This window comes from Hemicordylus capensis, chromosome 2 (genome assembly GCF_027244095.1).
Source record: "Hemicordylus capensis ecotype Gifberg chromosome 2, rHemCap1.1.pri, whole genome shotgun sequence".
In the NCBI taxonomy this organism is placed as follows: domain Eukaryota; kingdom Metazoa; phylum Chordata; class Lepidosauria; order Squamata; family Cordylidae; genus Hemicordylus; species Hemicordylus capensis.
Window position 1 is genome coordinate 399,952,644 of NC_069658.1, and position 18,612 is coordinate 399,971,255.

The 18,612-nt window shown below is 46.5% G+C and overlaps 1 protein-coding gene across 4 annotated transcripts in view; it reads right to left on the reverse strand.

The window, feature by feature from the left end:
- DNAH17 (dynein axonemal heavy chain 17) overlaps nucleotides 1–18,612 on the reverse strand; it is a 279,399-nt gene that overhangs the window by 175,339 nt on the left and 85,448 nt on the right. For all 4 annotated transcript variants that reach the window (XM_053296349.1, XM_053296348.1, XM_053296346.1 and 1 more), the window contains exons 20-26: nucleotides 17,136–17,390; nucleotides 15,357–15,526; nucleotides 13,883–14,105; nucleotides 12,616–12,732; nucleotides 11,839–11,925; nucleotides 10,870–11,022; nucleotides 1,309–1,557 (exon numbers count right to left, since the gene is read on the reverse strand). In XM_053296349.1, coding sequence (XP_053152324.1) covers nucleotides 1,309–1,557; nucleotides 10,870–11,022; nucleotides 11,839–11,925; nucleotides 12,616–12,732; nucleotides 13,883–14,105; nucleotides 15,357–15,526; nucleotides 17,136–17,390 — 1,254 coding nt within the window. The remainder of the gene's footprint in view (nucleotides 1–1,308; nucleotides 1,558–10,869; nucleotides 11,023–11,838; nucleotides 11,926–12,615; nucleotides 12,733–13,882; nucleotides 14,106–15,356; nucleotides 15,527–17,135; nucleotides 17,391–18,612) is intronic.

Genomic DNA, 18,612 nt, shown 5'->3' on the forward strand with positions numbered 1-18,612 from the left:
GCGGGAGGGGGGGACCTGGGCTAAGTATAGCTTTATGTTCTATGAACCTACTAAAGACAATGTGTAATGGATGTCAAAGCAATACATTTGTCTAATGGGTGTCTAAGCAATACATTTAAGGAACTATTGGCATATGTTCCTTTGCGTGTTCCTACTAATCTGAGCCGGGGAATTCTCTGCCACAAGATGTGGTAACAGCCACCAGCCTAGATGGCTTTCAGAATGGTTTAGATAAATACATGGAGGACAAGTCTATCAATGGCTGGTCTGAGGGCTATAGACCACCTCCAGCCTAAGAGGCAAGATGCTTCTAAATACCAGTTGCCGGGGAGCAACAGCAGGAGAGAAGGCATGCCCTCAGCTCTTGCCTGTGGGCTTCCCAGAAGCATCTAGTGGGCCACTATGTGAAACAGGATGCTGGACTAGATAGGCCTTGGGTCTGATCCAGCAGGGTTATTCTTATGAAAGATACAACCAGGTTTTCACAGTTCCTGCAGAATAATAATGTGAGGGAGAAAGAAGAGAAAAATAATATTTCTGCTCACAGATTGACTAACAGCTGCTCAGATAAGGTCTCCAGTAGATAACTTTGCTGTGAAAGGAATGCTGGGCTAGCAGTAGGTGAGCCTAAGTTAATGGAAGAGAAGCTTTCTCCTTGAAAGATTATCTCTACATAGTGGCCAACATCCTAATGATGCAAAAGTACATCGAACGATGTGTTGTCCTCCACATGCACTGTGAAGACAAACTAAGGTAATGTGTGTGCTTGCATGAGAAGGCAATTTTCACCAATCTCCTCTGCCCCTGGAAGTGCCCCCTGTGACCCATAGGTGGATCCCTGAGGGAGCACTTATGGGGGTGGGGGAGAATAGCACAAATCCCCCCCCCCCGCATGACCAGTGGAGTGCTGCTAGCCTGCTAGCTTTCAGAGCAGTTTACATAGTAAAATAAATGTTTCATTTGGCCAGCATCAAGACTAACAAAGCACAGGTGCTGAATGAGAACTAACTCATATCTCTGAGTGACACAGAGTGCTTCAGGAGGAAGGGGAAGTCACTGATATTCACGCTGCAGTGCAAGCGCAGATGCTGTGTTAGCCAGGAATTCAGCAGCAGCACCCACACTTTGTCAGTCTGGATGTTAGCCATTGTTTTTACATATTCAAGTACACCCCCCCCAACACACACACCATGTTTTAAAATTCGTAAGCTGCTACAAGAAGTCTTCAAGTTAGCTGGTGGAAAAGCATATGTTAGAAATAAAATTTCTAAATAACAATTGGCACTTACTGCAGCTTGAATGGATTACCTGGGTGGCTTGCATGAGTTCTTTCCAATGTCTGTCACGGATAGATGGATTCTGGAGATCACTCACAGCTCGAAGAGATGTAATCATATTTTTAACTGTGTTATCCAGTCCCACGAAAGCATCCCATGGTCTCATTTCCTTGTCCAAAGTTCTCACATCCTTAGCAAACTTCTTGCAATCAAGATCCATCTGCTCAACATTAATCTCCTTCCACTTGGTGGTCTTCCAGTCATTAATGCTTTCATTTACCTGAATTAGAAAGAAATATGTATTTCATCTTATGTTCTGTTAGCAAAAATGAGAAAACAATCGCATTTTTTTCAATCATTTCAATCTCATTGTTAGCAAAAATGAGAAAACAAACAAGTAAAATTCCCTTGAAGTATTCAGTAGAACAGCATAGCGGGTCTTTCCAGATTTGGGGAGTAAATTGCATTTATTTTTAATTTTTTACCACCCCTAGCTGTGGTGGTATTAGTATCTCATATAGAGGATCAGAGGGAAAATAATATTAGCAATAATGCAACTCAGGCCAGAGTAGTGTAGGTTGTTGTAGGTCACAGTAGTATTACGTTTCCCATGGAGTAGGCCAGGATGCTGCCTGGGAGGGCTGAGATGTCCTTGGCTCCAGCAGCAAGGTAAGTGACCAATGCTCTGTTCTCTGCTGCCTGGAGCTGAGGACATCTCTGAGTGGAACATACCACAGCTCTGGCCCTAAGACTCTCCAGGAGGAAGCACCTGTGCCTACTCTGCGGGGAGGACCTGCTGAAGCACTCTGTGTCCAAATGCTGCTTGTGATGAAGCATACGAATCAATGTTATAATGCCTCATGAAGGTAGATGGTGCATTCCATGTGGCTGCTCTGCGAATCTCTTGTACTGGAGCATTTGTGGAAAAAGCTGCCAAGGTGACTGCTGCTCTTGTAAAGTGCTCTAAAATGTGTGTGGAGGAGCATAAATGTTGAGATTCATACGCTAGCAGAATGCATCCATGGCTTCACCTGGCAATGGTGGCTGTTGAGACCTGGTTGCCCATGGAAGCTGGTAAAAAATTAACAAAAAGAAACTCTGTATTCCTGAATCCTCTGTGCATCTTAAATACGTCTTAAGGCATCTCTGGACATCCAGCTTGTGCCATGCCCTCTCGGATGGATGTACAGGCTTGGGACAAAAAGATGGTAGGATGACATCCTGTGATGGGTGGGATGAGGATGTCATCTTTGGATGGAAAAAGGGGTCTGGTATGAGTTGCACAGAATCAGTTGAGAAAACGCATATGATCTTGTGAGCGGACAACACTTGCAATTCTGATATTCTGTGTGCAGAAGTTACCACTACTAAAAAGGCCACCTTAAAGGAAAGGCCCCTCAGTGGAATGTATAGGTTCAAATGGCGGAGCTTGCAAGGCTCAGGAAGCTTTTAAGGGGAGGATGGTCCTGGATATTTCTTCTTGTGTCTCCTGAGATGAGTCCTGCAAAAGATGCCACTTGGCACTTCAAGGTGTTTGCCTTAAAGCCTTTATTCAGACCTTCTTGTAGAACAGCCAGAAGGTGTTTGTGGTTGCTGAGCCACAAGGAATCGAGTGTCTCGTTGACCAGCAAAGAAAAGCTCTCCATGTATACTGATAGATTCATTTTGTAGAATCTCTTGTGGAACCCAACAGGGTAGTAAATACACTATAAAAACAGGTTGCTCACCTGTAACTGATGATCTGGAAGGGATCCGTTGTATTCATAACATTGGGTTCTGCGCCTGCGCAGTGACCTCACGGACCGATTAGCTAGCTCCTCGCTCCGCCCCTAACTGCCATGCACGAGGCCGTGCCGCTCTTATCAGCAGCAGTTGGGGCGTGTCTCTTTCAGTTTCTGGAGAACCGATCGTTGACCATTTGAAGTCCTTACATGATCTTGTCCTGCTCATTCACCGTGGGGAGGTCTGGGTGGGTCTTATGAATACAACGGATCCCTTCCAGATCATCAGTTACAGGTGAGCAACCTGTTTATCTGGATAGTGATCCGTTGCATTCATAACATTGGGTGATTAGCCAGCTGTAACCCTGGTGGTAGGTATCAGTCACGGCAGGACCCTTTTCAACACACTCCGCCCAAACTCTCCTTCCTTCAATTGGCGAATGTCCAGGGCATAATGCCGTATGAATGGTTGGCTGGATGCCCAAGTTGCTGTTCTACAGATGTCATGCATCGGCACCCCTGCCAAATCTGCTGCCGAGGATGCGTAGGCCCTAGTTGAATGCGCAGTAATGGAGCCTGGCGGAAGCTTCCCCTGAACAGTATAAGCCAACCTTACTGCTTGTACAATCCACTGGGCCAATCTTTGCCTTGAGACTGGTTTTCCCCTAGAGCGTCCTTTACAGAGGACAAACAGCTTCTTAGTTCGTCGCATATAGCTTGTTGCTTCCATGTAGTACAAAAGTGCTCTACACACATCCAGAGTATGCATATCTCATTCTATACTGGACTCTGGGTTCTGGAAAAAAGTTGGAAGTATCACGTCTGCATTGATGTGGAAATCCGTCGTCACCTTGGGGCGGAATCTCGGATCCAAGCGTAACGTGACCTTATGTGGATAAAATTGCATGAACGGCCGATCCATCCGGAGGGCAGCCAGTTCACTCACTCTCCGAGCTGTGGTAACCGCGATCAAGAAAGCAGTCTTTAGAGTCCGCAAACGTAAAGAAGCCACAGACATGGGCTCAAACGGCTCTCGAGTCATTTCCTGTAAGACCAGTGTTAAATCCCATTGCTGCTGCGGGCACCGTATTGGCGGGAATAAGTTATTCAAGCCTTTGAGGAACTTCTTGCATTCGGGATGGGAAAACACTGTAGTTTCGTCCCAACCCCTATGCTCTGCCGATATTGCCGCCAAATGAACCCTCAGCGACGTGTTCGCTAAGCCCGTCAACTTGAGCGTTGTCATGTACAACAACACCTGAGTCACACTTGCCCTCCTTGGGAAGAAACCTTGTTCCTTGGCATATTGTTTAAAACGCCTCCATTTACTATCGTAATTCCGGCGCGTTGACTTTTTCCTATTATTCAGTAGTATTCTACTTAGTAGCCTATATGCCACGCTGCCAGTCTTAGAACTTCCACCTGAGGATGTTGCAACGCCCCCTCACTCTGAGTCAACAAGTCCGGCACGTTGGGAAACTTGTGGTAGACCCCTTTCGACATATGTAGTGCCGCTGAAAACCACTGTTGTCTGGGCCACCATGGCGTTATCAAGATACCCTTTGTCGCGTCCCTGAGCATCTGCACAACAGCCTTCGATATCAACGGCTGGTGGGGGGGGAGGTAGAATAGACTCCTGGTCCACTTGTATTGAAAAGCGTCCCCTTGTGATCCCGTGCCTACACCCGCACGTGAGCAATACATCGGACACTTTGCGTTTGCAGCTGTCGCAAACAGATCCACAGTTGGCCATCCCCACTTGTTGAAGAGGGGCCTTAGGTAGTCCATACTTATCTCCCACTCGTGGTTGTGACTGCACAGCAGTGGCCTGCTGAGAACATCTGCCTGTACATTGTCGACTCCCTTGATGTGTATTGCCATCAACACTACGTCTCGAGCTATGCACCAGTCCCAAATGTCCTGACTCAGCACGCAAAGCGACCGTGAGACCGTACCCCCTTGTTTGTTCAGGTACGCCATCGCTGTGGTGTTGTCCAGATGGACCTGCACAACCTTTCCTTGCAACAGGGGCTGAAATGCCTTTAGGGCCAAAAATACCGCTAGGAGTTCCAGGTAGTTTATATGTCTGCTCGCTTGCTGACTCGACCAGTGTCCTTGTATCTGATGTTGCAGACAATGCGCTCTCCAACCCTATAGGGAGGCATCCGTTGTCATACTGCACTCTGGGGTAAGCGGCTGATAAGGTGTCCCCGACAGCAAGCTGGTCTGGATCGTCCACCAACTCAGAGAATCCAACACCACGCCCGGGAGTGTCAGTCGCATGTGCTGACTGTCGTGGTTTGGTCGGAAATGCTTCAGATACCAGTTCTGCAGTGTGCGCATACGTAGCCGAGTGTTTCAGACCGTCGTATTGCACGATGCCATCAGTCCCAGGAGCCTCTGTATTGACACCGCCCTTTGTTCTGGGTGTTGTTGAAACAGGTGAATAAGCTCCTTGATCTGTAGGAACCTGGATTCCGGTAGGTACGCCTTCTTCTCCTGCATGTCCAATACTGCGCCTATGTAATCGACCCTCCGTCTGGGTTCCAACCTGGATTTTTTCAGATTCACCATTATACCCAGGTCCCTTAGAAGATTTAACACACACTGGACTTGCGAAAGTAACTTTTCTCTGTCGTCGCTGACCATCAACCAATCATCCAAATACGGATATATTACTATACCCATAGTTCTCAGATGCGCCACCACCGCCGCCATCACTTTGGTGAATACCCGTGGCACCGTGGATAACCCGAACGGCAAAACCACATATTGGTATGCTGTACTTCCGACGGTGAAACGCAGGTATCTCCGATGGTCTTCCCGAATGCCTATGTGAAAGTAGGCGTCCTTCAGGTCTAGAGTGACTGCCCATTCCTCCTGTACTAGAAGGTGTAAGACACTCTGTAAGGTTATCATTCTGAATTTTCTTGTATCTACATACATATTCAGTTCTCTCAAGTCCATAATGGCCCTTATGCCCCCATCCTTCTTGGGGATTTGAAAATAGCGGGAGTAGAAGCCCCACATCCTGTCCACCCACCTCACTGGCACAATTGCCTGTTTTTTAATCAACTCCTGTACCTCTTCCAACAACACTTGGGTAGGTCTGGTATACACTATCCCCTGAAAGGGTGGCAAAGTCTTGAACTCTATTGCGTAGCCAGACTCTACGATCTTCAAAACCCACTGATCTGATGTTATATGGTGCCACGCTTGGGCGTGGCTGGCCAGCTTGATGGTGTTGCTGATCCACACAAGACCGATGTTGCGGGTCTTGGGCTCTATTTGCTCTGGTGTTGTTGGTCTCATAGGTGATGGAGGAGTCAGAGGTGGATGGACCGTCCAATCAAAGAGACTGTTTTTGTTGATCCTTGCCCTGTTTTTGACCTCTTTGGCGTTGGGCAAAAGGCTTATTACGTTGGTAAGGCTTATAGCGTCTCTTGTATTCTCTCTTATCTTGCCTATAGGCCATCCGGCCTTGCTGCCGTCCGAACGTGCGGTTCCTAGACGCCTGGCCTCCCATGGCCGCCATGAATGTCTTTGCAGTAAACTTTGACTGTTTCCACGATTGCATCGTTGAATCAGTAACCTCTGCAAAAAGTCCCTTGCCGTTGAATGGCAGATATTCCACCTTTTCACGCATGTCTTGTTGTAGAGTTGTTGAACGCAGCCATGCATGACGCCGTAATGTTATGGCCTTAGTCATTGCCCGAGACTCCGTCTCTGCTGCATGCTTGAATGTGCTCAGTAGGTGTCTTGTCACTACTGTAGATTTTTCATAAGTCTTTCTAAAATTGTCCTGAAATTCTTCCGGCGCCATCGTTGCAGAATCTTGGAATAATGTATCCCAAATATGGTGTCCATAGCGTGCTAAACACGCTGAGTAATTTGCGATTTTTATCGCCAGACTTGATGTCGCATAAACTTTGCGGCCCAGTACATCAAGCTTTCTGCCCTCCTTGTCACTGGGCGTCGAATGACGCTGTCCACCTCTGGAAGAGGCACACTCTACCACTAGTGAGTTGGGAACTGGGTGTTTCATGAGGTAGTCATTGTCCTCATCCTGCACTCGACAGAGCCACTCTAGTTTACGGGAAGTAGCTGTCGACGTCTGTAATACATCCCAAGCCGTTTTTGCGGCCTTTGTTATTGCTGGCAGCATGGGTAAAGACACCGGGTGTGTCACCTTGGCACGTGCCATCATATTGTAGACCGGGTCTTTTAAGTCCATTTCTGGTTTTTTTAACTCAAGTCCCAAAGCCTCTGCCATTTCACGTATTTGAACATGGTAGGCCTTTAATTCCTCTGTGGGCAACGTAGATGTGTGTGGGGGCACATCTGACGGTAAATCTGGCTCTATCGGTTCCTCTGGGTTCGAAGGGTCATCCTCATCCGAACCAGAAGTGTCCGAAGAATCTGCATCTCCAGAGTCAGGCACCTCAGGCGGTTGGACAGGCATTTGGTGCTGTTGTCTCACCGGCTGACGTCTTTCTGATGGCGCAGCCACCGGTGTACTCCTGAGTGGAGGTACAGGTGTTGGCATCGCCGCCTGGGTCGCCAGAGTCCCAGATTGATACTGTGCTTTCCAAATCTTATACTCGGCGTAGTCCGCCGGATAAACCACCGAAGGGGTATGAGCAAAACCACACCCATGATTAGAATGTGAGGTTTGTGGGTGGCTGAAAAACATCGCAGGAGGGCGCACAAACAACGGGGATGGTCCTGTCAGGGTTGCCCTATCCAACATCGTCAGCCTCTGCGGTTGCATCGGGCTCGTCGAGGCCGAAACGCGCTGCTGTGGTCCCAGTAGAGCAGGTAAACGTATGGGTGCATGCTGCGGCGACATCGATGGCGTTCTCGGTACCGGGAGGACAGGCGACGCGCTCGGTACCGACAGCAATCTGACACCTTGGTCCGTTGATACACCCGAGAAGCCATGAAATGTTGTTCCCATCGGAGTAGTATCAGTGGAGTCCAAGAGAGCAAGTAAATCAGTACGTGCCTGTGTGCCCTCCTTCATACATCTCTCCGCAGCATCCTCCCCAAAATCAAGGAAGTCCTCCGGTCTGTACTCCTGCCGCGGAGTCAAAGCAGGTGAGACTAGAGGGGTACGAGCTGGAGTAAGTTCCATTGCTGCTTGATGCTGTAAAAGGGGTCTCGCACCCTGAAGATCCATCGGTGCCTCCCTCGACACCGAGCACAACGTCGACACGAGTCTCGGTACCGAGGATGTCAGCAGCATCGGCACATTCTGTCCAACCGACACCTGCGGTCTCGATACTGAGGTTGACGCACTCGACATCGGTCGCACTCGACATCGGTCGCAGCAGTTCCTCTGCTGGATTCAAGGTGTCTTGTGCCGGCATCGAGAAGGAGGGCGCCTCACTCTGCCGTGGCGTCGCAATGCCCGACTGCTCCATCGATCTAGGTGGCTCTGGGCTTTTCCTCGATGTCGACACCCACGATGTCGAGGCCGTTGATCCTGTGGACTCCCAGCCCTCGCAATCGGACTGGAGTGGCAACGGCAACGGTGTACGACTATGCACTCGAGTCTTCTTTTTTCGCTTTCTGGGGGGCGAAGCATCCCGTTCCTCTTCCGTTGACGACTTACGTGCACGTCGCTTATGCCGGTGGCGTTTCTTCGTCACATCCTCAGGCTGCTTGAACTCCTTCAACGAAGTGGCTTTCGACTGCCCGGAGGCAGAGTCCACCGTAGGAGCACTCGACACCGACCGCACTGGTGACTTTACTGTCGGTACCGAAGTAATTCCCGACATCGATGTCGATGTCGAGGGTCTCGGTGTCGGCAGGCGGAGGGCATCATAGTAAAGCGCCGCCCGCAATCGCAACGCCCTATTCCTTAACGTCTGCTTCGAGAAAGACGAGCATATTTTACAAGTGGCTGGGTTGTGTTGCTCCCCCAGGCACAGCAAGCAGGAATCATGCGTGTCCGTGGAGGGCAACTTTGCCTTACATTCCGAGCAGCGTTTAAAAGTTGTTTTGGGCCTCTCCCTGGAAGCCATGGCCTCAGCCATAACAAGCTCGGAAATGATCGTTTTTATGCTTATTTTCCTTAGGTTAATCCGTATCCAGTCCAATAATCAAAATCCTTTCCGTGTCCAATTCCAAACCTAGTCTTTTTCCAGATTCACTATCCGAGGAGCTAACAGTCCGAGGTACTCGCGCAACGGCGGTCAAACAGAAACTGAAAGAGACACGCCCCAACTGCTACTGATAAGAGTGGCACGGCCTCGTGCATGGCAGTTAGGGGCGGAGCGAGGAGCTAGCTAATCGGTCCATGAGGTCACTGCGCAGGCGCAGAACCCAATGTTATGAATGCAACGGATCACTATCCGGATTTATAGCTGTGCTGTCTCAGTATTAATATCGTGATGAGTTACTGGTCCTTGGTGTAGTAGGTCCATGGTAGGAACCATGGTTTCTCTGTGGCCATATGAAAGGGTTCCATGACCTATGGTCTCCTGGGCCAGCATGGAACAACGCCTTGAGCAGGCATACCCTGTGGAGGAAGCATGTGAGGTGCTGGCAGATATGCATGAAGGGGGCTGGGTGGCCACTGCATCAACAGTGTGTCTACTGCCTCTGCTTGTGCAGCTGGAAGCAATCCTGGTGGTTGAGTTAAGAGGGGGAAGCCTGCTCAGCCTGAAATATATGCCTGATAGCCTGTTGATGCTCCAAAGGCACATAGAGTTGAAGAAAACAGGCAAGCAGAGAATGTCCTTGGCTCCAGGCAGCATAGAAGGAGCATTTTCTTGTCCCTTGTTTGCATACTGCTGTCCACTTCTGCCCATTTCTGGCCAATAGGTTGAAGAAAAGGTGAGTGCACCATGCCTCTTGCTCCCCATTGGTGTATTCACATGTGCCAGGTAGTGAATAGAAGGAGGAAATATATGTGTGTGTCCATGAGAGGGGTTCATGGAACCCCTGGAGATTTCATTTTTAAAAAATTACTTTCCCCCATGTTCTTGAGCAACAACAACAGCACATCAGATCAATATAATTCTTGCTATTGCAACAGAATGAAGAATCCGAACCATGTGCCTTGGCCCCTAAAGGAGGGATGGGGAGAAAAAGAGAAGCCCTTCTGTGCTTCCCTCCGTGTGTGTGTGTGTGTATATACTGGTATTCTAGTGCTCTAACAGCAGTACATCAGGGCACTGGGAAGGTCCAGCTACTGTAACAGAGTGCAAAATTTATAAGCAGGTTTCATAGTCTGTGGCGCGGGGACAGGGGCGGGGGCAGGAAGCCTCTCTATGCTTCTCTTTGAAGTACTTTCCCAGGTTGCAGACTCCATTAATAGCCTATGCAGTGCCAGAGGAGGTGGGCACAGCAAACTCCTTGCTTTCCATTAATGTAGGTACCTGTGTGCAGGTACAAGACAGAGAGATGAAGGATATGTGTGCACAGGCATGGGGTGCCCCTGGATCCCCTGGAAATGTCATTTTTTGGTCTAACTCTGGTTGTTGTCATTGCTGCTGCTGTTGTTGTTTTGTTTTAGTTTTTTGTGCAGCAGGACAATGGGAAGGTCCCGCTACTGTAAAAAGTGCAAAATACATAGCAAGTTCCGCAGTCTGTAGACTACAACACACGTGCATACACACCTATCCCTGCTCCACAGATTGTAAAACTTGCTATGTATTTTGCATTCTATTGCAGTAGCTGGACCTTCCTGATTTACAAGACTAGCAACTTTTGTGAGCAAAATGATCTTCATTTGTATTGCCCATCCTGAACTCAACATCTGGGGTCTTGACCTCAACGTTTGCATTTCCATGTGACAGATTTTTGGAGCATCATGCCTTAGTATCACTTAACTTTCCATACAAATTTAAAGTTTCATGTCTTACCAAAACAATCATATCCCAGAGCTCTTTGAGCAAGCGCACTTCCTTGTGGCATGCCTTTAGTTGCTTGTAATCTGGGACAGACACCTCAAACAAGCTTGCAGATTTGGACAGGGCTTCCATTTCTTTTTCCATAGCTGTGACCATCTTTTGTTGCTAGAAGGATGAAATGCAAAGGAGTTAGTCAAAGTTTCAGGCAGCTGAATTTAGGCGTTCTGCTGCTGATGGTGAAGGGAGACTAGCTGCCTTTCTACCTTCCCTTTATGTATTATGGTAATATAATTTGTGGAGATGATAACCTATGAAGGGCAAATAACTGGGGTTGCATTGGAATACTGTGATGTGCTTTTAATGTCTGTGCTCCAAACTGCCCTGCAAGTTAGATTGGCTTCTACTCCACTGATGTCTCTTTCATGCATGGTTGGTGACATATGCCCTATTTCCCATTTATGAGCACACACACATGCAACCCCACATTGAGAACCCCTGAGCCATAGCTTCTTGAGAGGTTTTTGAAAATATTATTTTGCTTTATGAAGCTGCCTTATACTGAGTCAGACCATTGGTCTGTCTAATGCAGGGTTTCTCAATGTGTGGGTCCCCAGATGTTATTGGACTTCAACTCCCATAATCCCCAGCCCCAGTGGCCTTTGGCTGGGAATTATGGGAGCTGAAGTCCAGTTACATCTGGGGACCCACACGTTGAGAATCCCTGGTCTAACGCAATACTGACAGCACTGACTAGCAGTGGCTTTCCAAGGTTTTGAATGCAGGAAGTGCTTTTCCAGCCATATCTGAAGATGTCACAGATTGAACCTGGAACTGTCTGTATGCAATGGGTTCTAACACTAAGCTATGGCCCCCTTCTGTCCATAGCACTAAAATCATGCCTGTTGGTGATTTTTGGGTCAGACACAGATACTGCCTTGCACAGATATTGCCTTGCACCATTTCTGTCTCTTCGTGGATTACCTTATTTAGGGACTTGTATGGATCTGGATCACTGAAAGAAAAGGGTGCATCTTCTCGGAACTTCTCTCTGAACTCATGCTGTTTAATCTGAAATGGAAAAAGAGAGGAGAGTAGCCTGTGAACATTATCTGGAGGCCAATGACTTGCTGGCTGTGGCTTGGATGAGATGTGAATTAGGATCAATCTTCATGATACCATAGCACACAAAATGGTAGCTGAGAGTCTCCACTATTTAAAAAAATTACCATGGGGCACAGACTGTAGTATAAAACTGGACACCGGTAAAAGCTTTGGTATAGCCACCTAATGGCGCAGCGGGGAAATGACTTGATTATCAAGCCAGAGGTTGCTGGTTCGAATCTCCGCTGGTATGTTTCCCAGACTATGGGAAACACCTATATCGGGCAGCAGTGATATAGGAGACTGCGCAGGAGGAGGCAATGGTAAACCTCTCCTGTATTCTACCAAAGACAACCACAGGGCTTTGTGGTCGCCAGGAGTCAAAACCAACTCAACAGCACACTAAAAGCTTTGGTAAGTGGAAGCTGCTGCCCATGTTTTCTCTCCTCACGGGTCAATATATGCCATGACATCACAGCATGTTCTAATGAAGTCTCCTTTCAGATTCAGACTGTGGGTAGTAGGTAGCTTACCTTTCAATGGCTCCAGCTTAGGGGTTACCCTAAATGTTTGGCCTGTGTTATATGAGCTCATCTTCACCTTGGGGAGCTTAACTTATGCCAGCTGAGCCAGGAATATTTTTAACCACAAAGATACCTCAAACTGTTGGCATTTCCTTCGGAGGATTGTAACTTCATTCGCCTGCAGAGGAGCCACATTCTGTTTCACCTGGAATGACAACTTTTTGGTGTTGTTCCATTGCTCCGGCAGTTCCTAAAAACAAGCAAAGGAGAACTTTCAAAGCCTTTTTATCATGTAATTATTAAAGATGATCATCTTGAAAAAATGAATACAGGTGTCCCTCGTTATTCATGATCCTGGCGCCCACAGTTTTTCATATCTGCACTTGGGTCAGAGGGACCCATTTTCTTTAGCTGTGTTTGTGTTGTTGTTATAGGCAATATTCGCCTATCTGCAGTTCCTGGGTGGCTGGAAATTACTTCTGATGTCATTTCCAGCCACCATTTTGTAGCACAGAGCTATTTTCAAATATTCAAAAATTTTCAAAAAAATTATAATCAAACATTTGGAGGATAGAGGGCCTATCTGGATAGCTGGAGACCTGGAGAGCAAGGTACTATGCTTTATTCCCTTTATTTCTGCTTTTTGGACCTTTTTTAAAAAAAGAACCTAACCCCCCCAATGCCCATTGACTCGCGCTTTCATTATTCACGGTTTCTGTATTCGCGCCTATAGGTGAGAATGGAACCCCTGTGAAGAATGAGAGCCACCTGTGCAGGCAGCCTCATATAAAAAAAAGGAAGGCAGTCAAGGAGCCAAATATCTATTTTACTGCATTTACAAGTTGATTTACATGTCAGTTCTTCAACCTTAAGGAGGACTCTAAAAATGACCCCAAAAAATGGCATAGAAAACATTGTAAGAAAATGGCAGAATGTGCAGATTTGTTTTGGTAAGGCTACATTCACATTTCTACATTTGAGTCACCCCCAACACTGTTATTAATGGTGAAACGTGCCTGTACAATGAATGCAGTGGTACAATGCAGCATGGTATTGCTACGAAAAAGCACTCTGTCCGTCTGTGTAGCTCCTGCTCGCGAAGCAGACACCATCATATCTTAAGAGAAGGCGTGGCCACAGAGAGTTATAGTGGGACAACAGTGAGGTTACCATGCAGATTATGTACATCAGATGCATGCCCAGTGTTGGTCTTAACTAAATTATTGTTTCTTGATCAGGTTTCCTCTGTTCTGACATCAGTGCAAGCTATTATGGAAACTTGAGATTTATTTTTGGACTATTACAAAAGAAAGCAGTCATCAGGTTCTGCTGTTAAAAAGCCAAAACCAAAAAACTACTTGGATCCAAGTATTTCTGGCAAAAGACATCCAGTAACTTACATGCAGCTGCATATGGACCTCTTCAGGCATTTCTTCTCCATAGAGTTTAAGCAACTCAATTGTTTGCTTTAGGGGCTCAAACATTGTGTCAGTAGCTACTTGTCGATCTTTGACCCTCATCAAGTGTCCCATCACTTCCACAAGCCCATTATAGTCCCCTTCTTTCACAGGTTTAGTCAAGCCTGCATTGACTTCTTTCATAAAAGTTGTAAGTTCTTGAAGACTGCAAAGGAAAAAGTGAGTTCCAGTAGGGGTAACCTGGCCTACTTTAATAGTAAAAGAGGCAGAAAGAGACTTACCTGGGAGGGTTATTTTGTGCCATGTAAGAGGATAACATCCTGTAAGATGAGAGACCCTTCTCCTCTCACCCACTTGGAGGAGAGGGAGGCACTTTCTTTTGTTCTGGAGGAACCCACAGGTGAGGAATAAACACAACTATGTCAAACAAAAAGCTGACAAACTTAGAACATGAACTGTACTCTTACATAGGAGAAAATGCCACCCCTGGATTCTAATTTTTCTAACTGAGGGGAAAGATCTATAATGCAAAACTCCAGGCCACCTGAACCACAGTGGGTCAAGATGTTGTCTCCTTCCTGGACCAGGAAGATCCTTCACAGGCAAGTCCATTTTTCATGAGGATGAAATCTTGCAAGAAGGGACATATACCAGCAGCAGGGCTCTGCTTCGGAACATGTGAAGCCAAATAATGTGCAAATGCCACCCCGCTTGATTTAGAACCATGCAGAAGATGGAGACCACTCACAGTGTGGCTGTCCCCATGTAGTACTGCACATTGTCACTGCAAGGAGGCCTCCTTTTTGGGAAGCAGAGCCATAAAGGCACATGGGGAACACATGGAGGTTTGCGTAGGAAGCGCTAAGAGTGATAGTCTTTTCAAGCACATGTCCCACAGAGTTCTATGGGGGAAAGGACTACACCTCTAAATCCTGTATTCAGGGAGAGATCCTCTGCATGATTAAGAATGAAGGAAATTCACATAGGCACGGCTCACAAAGGCACAGCATAACATATTTAAAAAGAAAAAAATGATATCCATCACTGTTAATAACCAATAATAAGCTGCCTCCACAAACCTTTAAGAATCTAGTGTCCCCACCCTAACACACTGTATCCCCCACAATACCTCATTTTTACTTCCCGAGAATGGAGCCTGTTCAAATCAACACAAGTCACAACAGCGTGCCATTCTGAGGGGGCTTCTGGGCAAAAATGGAGACTGCCAATGCACTGTAAAATTTCTCAGAATTTCTTGGTGCTGCTTAAAACATTGCTGAAATTAGTCCCACATTTTTGCGGATTGAGCATTTGTGGAGAAAATGAGTGGGGAGTTTTGGATCAGCTCTACAAATGTTTGTCTATTGGGCACCAGGCCGTTGTGCTTGGTTATCATGTGTGTGTGGGGCTGTGGTACTGGAATGTTTGGAAATTGCCAAATAATTTCCCATCCTACCTGGTGGTAACGTGGTCGATGAGGTGCTGTTTGAACATTAGGCTCCAGCGCTTGATGATGTTTAGGAGTGCTTGCTTAAAGGGGCGACAGTCACTTTGCAGCCAGCCATTGAACACTTTGGTATTTTCAAATTTGGATACTTCATCATAGAGTTTCTCATATGTGTCAATCTGAAAGTCCAAAAAGGATCATAAGACAAGGACTATATGCCATGCTTCAAGCGCTGCCTCAGTCTTTTCTGAGACAAGGATCAGGTTGTCTCAGACCCAGGATAGCTTACAGGACAACAAGCCTAGGACAACAGCCAGAGGTAATCAAGGGGCTCCAGAACTGATTTATAGCAAGAGAATGGGAAGTCACTCCAGCAATGCCTGTGAGCAATCTGGAAGGGTTTTATAGCCTGCTCTTCAGATGGGGTGACTCATCCCCGCCCCTTCCTGGAGCAGGTTTTGGTCTTCTTAAAGGGATCTTGTGCAATTTTTCAGATGCCTGCTCCAATGAAAATGGGGGGGCTTCTGTCATGGCTGGCAGGTAGTTGGATGGTTCCTCCAACTTGGAGGATATGGGCAGGGCTATTTCCCCTGGGTTTGGTGGTGGTACTGACTGGGGTTCTTTGGGTTCCTTCAATGGGGGGCGGGGCTGTTGATGGCATGAGGTCACCAGGTGCCTGGGTCAGTGGCATTTCTCAATCTGACTCTTATCCTGGACTTTCTGTTCCATTCTGTATGTATGGGACTCCAGGATCTGGGTTCATGACAACATAGGATTATGTTAAAGCCAGTGAGATAGGATTCTTTCATGTTTGTCATCACCAGGAACAGCTAATTAAACTGTCCTAAGGTAGACAAACTAGAGAGCAGAGCGGGGAACAGTTCTTCCCATAGTGGCCTCCAACCTGAACTGTCTCCCACACCTCTGAATCAGGAACATGAACCCATTTATGAAAATTTTCCTCTGAAGAAGGGGGAAAGCAGAGTACTACAAATCACTGTGGAACCAGTGTGGCCTGAGCCATTTGTATAGTTGGCTTCCCACTGCACTGTTGCCAGGAAAGTGATCAGAGAGGGTGGGGAAAGATGCCTGTTTCCCCCCAGAAATACATCACCCACTTCTGAATGTGTACTATATTGCCCTAAGAGAAAATCTGCTTGTCCCCTTGAGATATGTTACAATCAGAGGGTTGTGCCAAGCCACTCCTGCATCTGAGGACTCCAACTGGATTGTTCCGCTTTGTTCTAGGGATAAGAGATTCGCATTCTGGTGAAGATTCTCTTGTAGAGCAGGAAGATGGCGGCAGGGGTGGGGTATGGGGCAGTGAAGGAGCTAAATTCATTTTCCTATAAGACACTAAGAACTCTTTTGAGCCTCTCTCATGCTGTTTGTGCTGTGTGTTATAGTTGTTAAAGTGTGATAGAAGGCAGAAAAGAAATCATATGTACATTTTTGCCCATGTCAGTTTTACAGGCTAATTTAAGGAAAAGCCAAGTTGACTCACATGTGTGAAAATGCCCAAGGATGACACTGGGGGCACCACTGAGGAATGGTGGGGATTGGATTGAGGAAGCAGGAAAAAGGAGAGATGATGGATGCAAGAAGCAAGCGACAATGTCACACATTTGCATGAGATATAAATGGGATGCTTTACATATTTGTAAAATAGATTTTAGAAGGATATCCTGCAAGGTTTAGTGCTATAATAATGGAATTAAAAACTGCCATAGAAACCTTCAGCATTTGGACTGTGCATGCGCATACACATACACAAATACCAGCTCTCACCTGTAGCTGAAATTGCTCTAGTGTTGGTGCAACATGTGGTAAGTATTCTTCTGCATGAGACTCCAGTTCTTCTTGTGTTAGTGCATGTCCAAAGGTGAGGAAGCGCTGCATGAATTCATGTGGATCATCTATCCAAAGGTATGCGTATTTCTCAAAAGAATCTTCATATTCCTCACCTTGCTTCATGGCATTGACTACAATGTTTCCCACCTCCTCTCGCATCTCAGTCAACTCTCCCATATCTTCTAGGTCAGACTGAAAACATTTTGTTTTATTGGCATTGGAGAAACAAATAAATAATCCAAGTCATATATCACCAGCTTCTGCAGAGGCATTTGGGTGGCCACTGAAGGAAATAGGATGCTGTTTCCTAGATCGACCATTGGTCCCTATGTTCCTCTGACCATTTAATTGTGCTTTCTATAGAAAATCCAGTGGCATGTTTAGAATACTAGAACTCTGGATATTTGCTTTCCAGTTACTACATTTCTAGTCCTCATGACTGCAACCTATTTATTTATTCAATTTCTATCCCTCTCTTCCAAAATGGTTCAGGGTGATTTACATTAAAACTTGAAATGTGTAGCACTTAAGAAGTATGCAGTCAGATTGCATTGTGATATATCTATCTGGGGCCATAGGGGGAAAAGACTTACCTGTTTTTAAATGTAGCAACTGTTTGAACTGTTGGCACACACTACAAGATGCTTCCAGTGCAGTGGGAATTGCTTCTTTTGTTATTTAGTTCACAGTGGTGCCCCATAAGCCTCTTTTGTAACAAAACAAAAGAGTATTCACAGAATAGAAATAATTTCTGCTCATGCTTTTTTGGAAGTCATAGGCCTGGCAAGAATCTCAGCATTTTTGCCATGTAGACACACACAGATGTTCCCATGTTGTTCTTTTAATCTCAGGAGAGCTTTGCAGGAACAAAAGTGAGCAGTGGAGAGAGAGAAATTCTTCTCCTTCACACAATACCAGATGCAGGGGTCATCCCATGAAATTGACTGCCAGGAAATGTAGTACCAACAAAAAGAAGCACCTTTTCACATAGCACATAATTCATCTATGGAACTCTCTGCCACAAGATGTGGAGATGGCCAGCTGCTTGGATGGCTTTAAAAGGAGCTTAGACGAATTCATGGAGGACAGGGTTACCAATGGCTACTAGTCTTAATGACTATAAGCTACCTCTAGGTTCAGAAGTAGGATACTTCTGAATACCAATGCAGAGGGAAAACAGCAGGAGAGGGGCATGCCTTCATTTCCTGCTTGTGGGCTTCTCAGAGGCATCTGTTGGGCCACTATGGGAAATGAGATGCTGGACTAGATAGGCCTTGGGCCTATTCCAGCAAGGCTTTTCTTATGTTATGTTACGTAACCTTAAAAATGGTGGCCTGATAGCAATAATCACCACATTGGATGTTGTTCAGTGTATCTTATTGTTTTGTTAACATTTTTACTTTGTATGATCTAT